Source organism: Lactuca saligna, chromosome 7, assembly GCF_052625555.1.
Source record: "Lactuca saligna cultivar CGN05327 chromosome 7, ASM5262555v1, whole genome shotgun sequence".
Classification (NCBI taxonomy): Eukaryota; Viridiplantae; Streptophyta; class Magnoliopsida; order Asterales; family Asteraceae; genus Lactuca; species Lactuca saligna.
In genome coordinates this window covers 80,993,100-81,003,446 of record NC_136423.1, presented here as the reverse complement: position 1 = coordinate 81,003,446, position 10,347 = coordinate 80,993,100, and the positions used below count along the sequence as shown (strand labels likewise).

The window sequence follows — 10,347 nt, the reverse complement described above, 5'->3', positions numbered from 1 at the left end:
CCCTAGGATCTGTACCATTTTTTTAACAAATTAAAAAAAAGACATAATAATCCATATATACTTCTATGATTAAACATATCCATTAAAAGAGTAACCTAGTTATAATAGGTAGGCATCTATGTGAGGAGTATAAATGTGCCCCAATTGTGACCAAAATGACAAGTGATCCCCCCCCCCCCCCCCCCCCAAGGAATGGTTTTAAAAGGCTCCTCAATAACTCTATTGCAAAAGATAAGTTTCTTCTTTTCAGGATGAAGTTCAGGGTCTTCAAGAGGCGAACTGTATGCCTAATAAAATTTACAATATTTGTAAAAAATAGAAAGAGAAATATAATAGAAATGAGATGAGTGATGACATATATAAAATAAGGAAGAAATAGGATCAATGTATCAGTTAGAGTATCATAAACAAATTTAAAGTGAGTAAGTTGTTATTTCATGCGTTTATACACACTTATGTACCTACCTGCCATACACATAGAAACATATACATCTACTGACCTCCCATACATACATATACTGAATACGATAAGCAATTGTATCCAAAACATATTGTCCATGAGAAAAAGCAAGTAAGTGACTTATTATTTTGAAATGGTTCATAACAAAGCACACCGGTAGAAAAGTTATTTGCATAAAAGGTATTCCCTTTAGTTTGTGTGATAGACAGTTTTTGTAATTTTCGATCAACACTGAATTGGAATAACTGAAATATAATGAAATAAAAATGCCATACATTAAATTGCAACTTTGTTTGACAAATCATGTTAAATTGGAGTGACCACAAAACTATATACAGAAGTATCAAACACCAAAGTTATCAGTCACCAGTTGATGGCTAGATCACGTGATAAATCGCATAACTTTTAGGAGTTCGCAGGCACTTAAAATTCCTCTAGACCTTATTTTTACACAAAATGTGGTTATCAAGTGATTAAACAACCAGAAGCAATTCACTCATAGTGATGGGTCACCAAAATTGTCAAAGTCTACTCTTTACTAACATAAAATATTCATTTTAATTGGAAGCATAAAAAACATAAGCAACACAACCAAATAAACTTGGCTTGTTTACCTGATCCTCTTTATGTTCTTATAACTTAGTAAATGGAATTTAATAACAAATATCCCCTTATAAAGGAAATAAAAAGGAAAAGAATATTTGAACAATTTTTTGTGGCTACAATGTATTAACCTTGACATTATATTGAGCACCTGGTAAATCAGAACTGGTAGCAACTTCCAGCGAGCTTCCATCTTCGTCTAGATAGACAAAACTAAATTTTAAAAAAAAAATGCACAACAGTTGAAAGCGTGAGATAAAAGTTTCCATGACTAAAAAATAAAAATAAAATTTTTGTCTATGAAGAACCATGTTACCTGAATAAGATTCTCAACACAAGATAAAGAGTATAAAAGTCATATTTTGTATGTAGCCATGAATTTGTCGGTGGTAATAAAGATCAATCTCCATTTTTCTCATGATGACAGAACCTCGTATCGTATTACTAAAGCTTCAGGCATGTTCTCACCTTCAATGTTTATAGCTTCATCATCAACACACTTTGACCAAATCTATGTAAATAAAAAAAATATACAAGGTAAATAATGGAAATAACAAAAAAAATTAGGTTTGTAAATAAGCAAACTATATACAACCTGAACCATAAGAAAGTATTACAAAACATTTCATTAACTGGATTCCACCTCAACATTCTTGCCAAATGATATTCCTTCTCTGACCTAGTTATATGTAAGATTGTGATTTCAGTTGCTATTTTCTACAATTTAAAATCCATTATTATTCATCATATTTGTTGCTATTACAGAATACAAAATTATCCTAACTTCATGGATGTGCTTGATAATTCCCAAACTCCAAGTGGGAATAGACATTCCGTAATCTAACATTTCCATGTGTACCCATTAAGACATTAAGATACCAAAATAAAAATAGAAAAATGTAAATAATCAACAAAACTGCAAGTTATTGTGTTAATAATGCGATATTTAAATTAATAATTTAATAATTAATACATAACAATAACATTGTTGTTAAATTTGGTATAATAATTTGTATACTAAATTGATATAATATATTGACTATTTTGAATTATATGATAATATATACATCTGTCATAACTGCATAATCTCAATCGTTTGAATGATTTCTACCAGCGAGTTATTCATGAATAAAAATAAATCTAATATATGGTTTAATGTTATTTACAGTTGTTGTTATTGTTAATTAATTTTTTAAAATTTATTTGCTTAACTTTTTAATTTCTATCATTATAATTATTTAAAATATCAAACATTGTTTTTTGATTTTAAAGGTAACAATATAATCATTAGTATAGAATTATTTTTAACTATTGTTATTATAAGTTATTTTAAGCTACTTGAAAATTTTTAACAATTGTAAAAATATCTTTAGGAAATATTTTAATTAAATTAAGATTCCAATTTAGTTTTTGCATTTAACACTACAATTTATCACTTTTAACTATTCATAATATATTCATTGGGTTTTTTAAGTGAAACTGAAATTTATATTTAAGTTGACACTGTAATGTTATACTTAAATTAACAATTTAAGTATTTTGTCAAAACTGTTCAAAAGTTGTAACTTTAAACTGATAATTGTTTATATAGAATAACATATTAAATTTAAAAATCAAATATAATATGTTAAAAGTTAAAGTCATAACTTTATAAGTAGAATTAAATATATTATTTTAATATTGAAATTTAGTTTATTTATGGTTATACTTTAGGTTTGATATTTATTTAACCTTATTAACCAAATTATAATTATTATTAAAAAGACATTACAATTTATCACTTTTAATTATTTACAAAATATTTTTTAGGTTGTTTAAGTTAAACTAAAATTTATGTTTAAGTTGACCATGTAATATGATATTTAGATTAATAATTTTAGTATTTTATACAAATTGCTCAACATTTATAGCTTTAAAATGATAATGATTTACATCCAACAATATATTAAAATTAATAAATTAAGTATAATTTGTTAAAAGTTAAAAAACATAACTTTATATGTAGAAGTAAATACATTTTTTAATATTGAAATTTAGTTTATATATGATTACACTTTAGGTTTGATATTTATTTAACCTTATTAACAAACTTATAATAATTATTAAATAGAAATTGAAAAGTCATGAGAGTTTCAAATGAATGTGGTGAAAGGAAAAATACATGAGAGTTTCAAATGAATGTGATGAAAGGAAAAATGCTTCCTTTATAGTATAGTATGATATGATATGATATGGTATGATATGATATGATGATATGATATGATATGTTATGATATATATATATATATATATATATATATATATATATATATATATATATATATATATATATATATATATATATCTTGACTCTATATAGGATATAGATCCGGTAAGATTTTTTTTTTTTGTAGGAAGTAAGAAGTTTTTTTTTTCTAAATATTTTTTTGACGAACAAAAAAAAAATGAATCACTAGATGATAAAATTTGTAAGATGATTCACAACAAAAAATTCCCAAAAAAACATCTTTATGATTCATTTTTAAGTAAATTAAGAAAAAATTCACTTTTATGATAATTTTAATGAATAACAACAAAATCATTTTATAAATGAATCATCGAGATGTTTTTTTTTGACAATTTTTTCTTGTAAATCATCTTACAAATGAATCATCTAATGATTCATTTTGTTTGTTCGCGAAAAAAATATGTAGAAAAAAAACTTTTTACCTTCCTACCTAAAATTTCCTTCTTAGTTGATCTTGACTATATATATATATATATATATATATATATATATATATATATATATATATATATATATATATATATATATATATATATATAAGGAAAAGTGAATATAATTACAGCCTACCTAAGCTTAAGTACTAAACCTCATGAAAATACATTGTTTTACTATATAAAGATTGTGATTAGGGATTCACGATTAACACTTGAAGATGTTGATTCATGATGTACATAATAGTTTTGATAAGGAAGCAAAAAAATGATTATCTTCGACCTTCGTGTCGATGGAAACAATACTGTTCACCAGGGTGAAGTAATAAACGATAATGGAACAAAGAAATGTTATTGGGGCCGATGTATTTACTAAGTGAAAACCAAATCGAGTATAATTACTAAGTCAAAACGATATATTTTAAATGTTTAGTATCTAAGCTTAGGTGGGGCTGTAATGTATATTTCCTATCCCCGTATATATATATATATATATATATATATATATATATATATATATATATATATATATATATATATATATATATATATATATATATATATATGGGAAAAGTGAATATACCCGTAAGTGTATATAAGCTTAGGTACCCAAACTCACCATACTACGTCGTTTTATATCATATATATATATATATATATATATATATATATATATATATATATATATATATATATATATATATATACATTGTAATTGTCTAATGTTCTTATAATTCAACTTCTAACTTGATTTCTTTCAAAGATTTTTATAAATTTCACATTTATTTTTCTCTTACATAATTTTCATTTTTGACTATAATATATATAGCCTAATTGATGTTCGTCAAAAAAATATGATGTAAGAGGAAGATAATAATAAAATCTTGAAAATCTTGAAAGTAAATCAAGTTAAGGATTGAAGTTGAAGAACATTATAATAAATATATCAAACAAAATGACGTATTATGGTGCGTTTGAGTACCTAAGTTTATATACCCTTAAGGGTATATTCACTATTCCCTATATATATATATATATATATATATATATATATATATATATATATATATATATATATATATATATATATATATATATATATATATATATATAGGTCCGGTTCCTATGAGAACTCATTTTAAAGTTAGGACTCGTGAGGAAACCTTAAAAGATTGAAATTTTTTTCAAAAAAATACAAATTATAAAATCGAGCATAGATCTATGTCCGGAAGAAAAAAAATTGGAAAAAAAATTTGCATCATTAAAATTGATTCATGATTCAATTTTAATTTTTTATTTTGCATCATTTTGACCCATGATTCAATTTTAATATTTAATTTTTTTTCCAATTTTTTTCATCCGGACATAGATCTGTGCTTGATTTTATGATTTATATTTTTTTATCAATTTTTTTAATATGTACTTACGAGTCCGTACTTTAACATGAGTCCCCACCCATATATATATATATATATATATATATATATATATATATATATATATATATATATATATATTACAACCCCATCTAAAGTTTAGGTACTAATCCTTTAGAATGTATCATTTTAACTTAATAAATATATCTCGTTTGGTTTTCACTTTGTAAATATAACATCCCGTTTAATATTTTTTTCCCTACATTATCGTATGGTCATCCCTGCTTTTTTACTTTCATTATCGTTTATTACTTACCCAATGAACATTAATTTTTTCCACGGTAATGAAGGTCAACAATAATCAATATTTTTCCTTCCTTATCACAATTATTGTGTTAATCCTGAATCTGTACATTCAAGTGTTAATCGGGAATCTACTTACCATAATTTTTAGATAATAAAATGATATATTTTCATGAAATTTAATATCTAAGTTTAGGTGTTCTGTAATATATATATATATATATATATATATATATATATATATATATATATATATATATAATACTTTAACTTTATTAAAAAAAATTAAATTTTAATATTATTAAATATATGTTTTAACAAATTAAAATAAAAATAAAAATTTTGGTGTCCTGTAGTGGTTGGAGGAATAATGAGTTGTGGCAAGGCCATTTAGACGGTGATTTTAGAGCATCCTTTGTTTATTTATTTACTATTTATTTATTTTGTTTCTTGTTTTATTGATTTATGTATGTATTTTTTTATAGCCGACCGGTCGGCTCTTTTCGACCGATAAACATGGTTAGGGCAACACAATTTTCGCAATCAGCATCGGCCTCTATTTTCTCTCAGAATATCATATTCTGTGTAAAAGAATTAGTTCCTGAAGTCGAGTCCGCTGCTTCAATCTCTGTAAAGTATTTAATTACACCCATTTTAACTAACATTTATCTCTCTGTTTTTCATTTCTGTTCGCATTAATGTAACTAAAGAATCTGGTGGATGATGCTGTTTTGATTATCTATCTAATTTCTAATTTCACCATGAAGCTTGCATAACGGTGATTAATTGGTACGAAACACTCCATTTTGGAGTGAAGTTGATCAGATTTGAATCTCACAGGTGGGCGGCCTGTTAAAAAAGCATCTTTTTTTATTAAAAAAAGACGAACGATTCAACTCCAACCTGACTTTTGATTTTTTACCTTTTTTGTGCACTTTTTGGTTGACCCTAAAATTAAAATCTTATTCCGCATTTAGTTATTTATCGGTAAATATGTTTGACCCATTTGGCGATGGAAAGGAATCTCAATCCTCCACCTCCTCCTCTGTTGAATGGTCACAACCATGCCATCACTTTGAATTTCCTGAGATTTTGTTAGCAACCGATAACTTTGATGAATCATTAGTAATCGGGCAAGGGGGTTTTGGAAAAGTTTACAAAGGAAATGTTATCATTGGATCTAGTCTTGTCGTTGCTGCCATTAAACGGTTGGATTCCATGTCCACCCAAGGGGAAGAAGAATTCTGGGCTGAAGTTCAGATGCTTTCCAAGTTGCGTCACTGTCATCTGGTGTCTTTATTTGGTTATTGCAATTATAAAGAAGAAAAGATCCTCGTGTATGAATACATGCCCAATGGAACACTGGAAAACCACATCCACAAACTTCAAACCCCTCTTTCATGGGTTCAACGACTCAAGATATGCATAGGTGCTGCTCGTGGGTTAGACTACCTACACACTGGCACCGGGATTGAGTCGGGTGTTATACATCGTGATGTCAAGAGCTCCAATATCTTATTACATGAAAGCTGGGCAGCTAAAATTTCAGATTTTGGATTGTCTAAAATAGGCCCAACAAATCAGCCGTCTACTTATGTCAACACACTTGTAAAAGGAACTTTTGGGTATTTCGATCCAAATTATTTCACAACTGGAAAGCTAACTAGGAAGTCCGATGTGTACGCTTTTGGTGTGGTACTGTTGGAAATACTATGTCGGAAGCGGGCAGTGGATAGAAGTCTTGATGAGGAGCAATGGGGTTTAGTGACGTGGGCTCAAGATTCTATCAAAGAGGGGAATCTAAAGAATATAATTGATTATGATATAAGGGGTCAAATATCAACAAAATGTTTGAAAGAGTTTGTTCAAATTGTAGAGAGATGTTTGCTCAACAATCCAAAACATCGCCCCACAATGGCCGAGGTTGTGGTCAGTCTTGATTCTATACTGACCTTACAAGAGAAAAGCAATAGTTCCTTGCAGGCTGCCGGCAAAACAATATTTGGAAGAATGCTTGATAGGTTTGCCTCCCCCTCCAATAGAGAGAACTCTGGTACTTCAAGCTCCTTTTGACTATATATACATATTTGTTATATTTGTGTGCATCCATTTGCATATATTAGAAAAGAATTAATGAAAATATAAGAATGTCATCTCAATGGCAAAATACATTAGTACATTACAAATGTGTTAAATTCTCTTGGTCATGATGTAAATGGAAAGAAGAACCACTCCAAGATGCGTGTTGGTGGGAAAGTTAAAGTAATACAGATTAAATAATTTGTTTGTGTTCATTCATTTCAGCCCATGGTGATTCAAAGTTATCAAGTAATAGCAAGTCTAAGAGTAGAAATGCTGGTGATACTATGGAGGCTAACAATTCCATAATTCATGTTCCAAGTTTGAAACTGTTTAAGTTTGCTGATTTAAAAAGGGCAACAAGAAACTTTAATCAAGATTTGCTCTTGGGTAATGGAGGTTTTGGACATATATTCTTGTGTTGGGTTGACAAGAACACATTTGCACCTTCAACAAAGGGGCTTGGGATTGCTATTGTAGTTAAAAGATACAACAAAGCTCGTCGACCTAGCCATGTAAGTATCAATAAATATACATAAGTGTTTTTTCTCCTGTCACATGATTTCATCGTGAGTTTACTCGTTCATATGATATGGATGATGGATATTTTGTTTTCATTATGGTTGATGTTTCCGGTGTAGAGTTTCTCACACATGGTCTAAATGATCCTCAAACTAAAGATCTGGTGTTCTTTCCAAACCAATATCTTTCTCTTTATCCATAATATGTGATTCTAGAACATAACCTTATTAACAATAGATGTAAATGAACATGGCATTTGAACCATTTGAAATGACACTTATGAAAAATGTTTCTGTTAAGAAGTGAGAGCTGAGCATTTGTTAAAAATGTTATGATTAAGCTGGAATTAAAGTTAGTACTATCTTAATATTTATATCTATGTTTAATGTTGTGAATACAACTGAGGAGTCTTTTTTTTTCATTGAACAATACTAGACTTTTTTGTTTTATAAATCTTTTTGCTTAATGTAACTAAATTTTTTTGTGACATCAGAGTGTGATAACCGTTTTAGGATCGTTGGCTCATCCAAATATTATTAGTCTCTTGGGATATTGTGATGATAAGAAAGATGGATGCTTGCTTGTTTACGAGTACATGGATAACCGAAATTTGCGTCACTTCTTATACGAAGGTAATTAATATACTCGAATCTCTCTGAAAAACTATTATTGGATTATCTTACTCAAAACTTGAGTTGTTGCAATGATGTTTCTGAAGTGACAAATAATTTTACAATGCACTAGGTTCATCCCAGCCACTTTCATGGGGAAAAAGACTAAATATAATGATAGGAGTAGCACGAGCACTTGCTTTTATGCATTCGTCAAAAGATCAAGTCATACACCGTGATGTGAAACCTTCTAATATATTACTGGATCAGGTAGTCATAATCGAATTAAGATTTTTGTTTTTATGCCATTAAAGTTAACCATTAATTTTGATTCTTTCTCATTTCAGGATTTTAATGCAAAACTAGGGGGTTTTGAGCTCGCAAGAGTTGGCCATGATAGTGAGACAACAGATATTACTACATCTGTTGCTGGCACCTTTGGTTATGTAGACCCAGAGTATGCAATAACCTGTACGTTACAACTTAGCAACGTGATATTTAAATACAACTTTTATGATTGTTTTTGTTTTTACGAATGGATCATTATTGCTGAGCATAAGAATTTATTATGGAGGGTAAATATGAAGAAATACCTTCTATGTTGTTTCAGGCCGCTTGAGTGCGGGGAGTGATGTGTATAGTTTTGGAGTTGTGTTGCTGGAAACCTTAACAGGCAAAGATGCATTGAACAATAACATAAAGGGATACGGTGATCAGGTGAGTTTGGTAGAATGGGCAAGACTACTACTAGTGGACAGAAGCGAGTTAGAAAAAATAATGGATCCAAGTCTTCAACAAAATTACCCTATAGAAGGTGCTTTCGAATTCGCCACACTTGCATTAAGATGTGTATCGAGTAATCGTAAGGATAGGCCTTCAAGTGAACAAGTTTTGCGGAGCTTGGAACAAATATATGATGATAACAAACAATTGATAAAAGATATGATGTAGTACTTGGATTTGTGGTGTATAATGGATGTATACTAAACGAAATTAGGTTTTGTTTGCCCGTGGGTTCCTATTTATTATGGTAAATTTCATTTTTCTGCTTTTACTTTTCTTATTTTGCACAATGTAATAAGTGTTTACATCTCCATTATAAATGCCAAGTTTCAACAGCCAATCACCATCCCATGCTGGTCCCAAAATGGTTATAATGAATTTCATACTATTACTTTGTGAATAGAAATCCTTATAGGTGATTATTTTTTTGCAAATTAAGGATAACGAGTAGTTGTATTTTTGGAAGGATAGTGATATGCATACTTGCTTAATAAATGAATGTTTTTGTGGTTATTTTGAGTTAATTTTTTTTACATGTCAATTTATGAGGGTTTTTTATTTATTTATTATTTTTTTTTACCACTTATCACACTTTTATTGAATTCGCCAAATGTCATTTTGTGGTTATTTTGAGTTATTTTTTTTTTACATGTCAATTTATGAGGTTTTTTATTTTATTAAATTGCACATATTTTAATATAATAATTACAATAAATATAGCAATAAATTGAACTTTTAATTTCAAAATTCTTAAAATTAAAGCTCATTAGTTTCTTTTCTTTATATATCTTTTTAAATTTAAAAGGCAAAAAACATTTTCATTATAATAATTCATTATTTATTTTTTATTTTTTATAAATTTAAAGTTGTTAAATATTTTGACATTTATATT

At 28.0% G+C, this 10,347-nt stretch overlaps 1 protein-coding gene across 1 annotated transcript; it reads left to right on the top strand.

The window, feature by feature from the left end:
* Nucleotides 1-5,932: 5,932 nt before the first annotated feature.
* On the top strand, nucleotides 5,933-9,677 carry LOC145005542 (uncharacterized). Its single transcript, XM_078964627.1, has 7 exons — nucleotides 5,933-6,090; nucleotides 6,228-7,513; nucleotides 7,765-8,054; nucleotides 8,555-8,693; nucleotides 8,806-8,942; nucleotides 9,020-9,143; nucleotides 9,283-9,677. The coding sequence occupies exons 2-7, from the start codon at nucleotides 6,454-6,456 to the stop codon at nucleotides 9,621-9,623; spliced, it is 2,091 nt and encodes a 696-aa protein (XP_078820753.1). The 5' UTR covers nucleotides 5,933-6,090; nucleotides 6,228-6,453; the 3' UTR covers nucleotides 9,624-9,677.
* The last annotated feature ends 670 nt before the right edge of the window (nucleotides 9,678-10,347 follow it).

Excerpts from the sequence above, each read along its gene's own strand:
- LOC145005542 (XM_078964627.1), top strand. The coding sequence starts at position 6,454 with ATGTTTGACCCATTTGGCGATGGAAAGGAATCTCAATCCTCCACCTCC. Across the intron at positions 7,514-7,764 it reads CTCCAATAGAGAGAACTCTG|CCCATGGTGATTCAAAGTTA; the intron begins GTACTTCAAGCT and ends CATTCATTTCAG. Across the intron at positions 8,943-9,019 it reads CTAATATATTACTGGATCAG|GATTTTAATGCAAAACTAGG; the intron begins GTAGTCATAATC and ends TTCTCATTTCAG.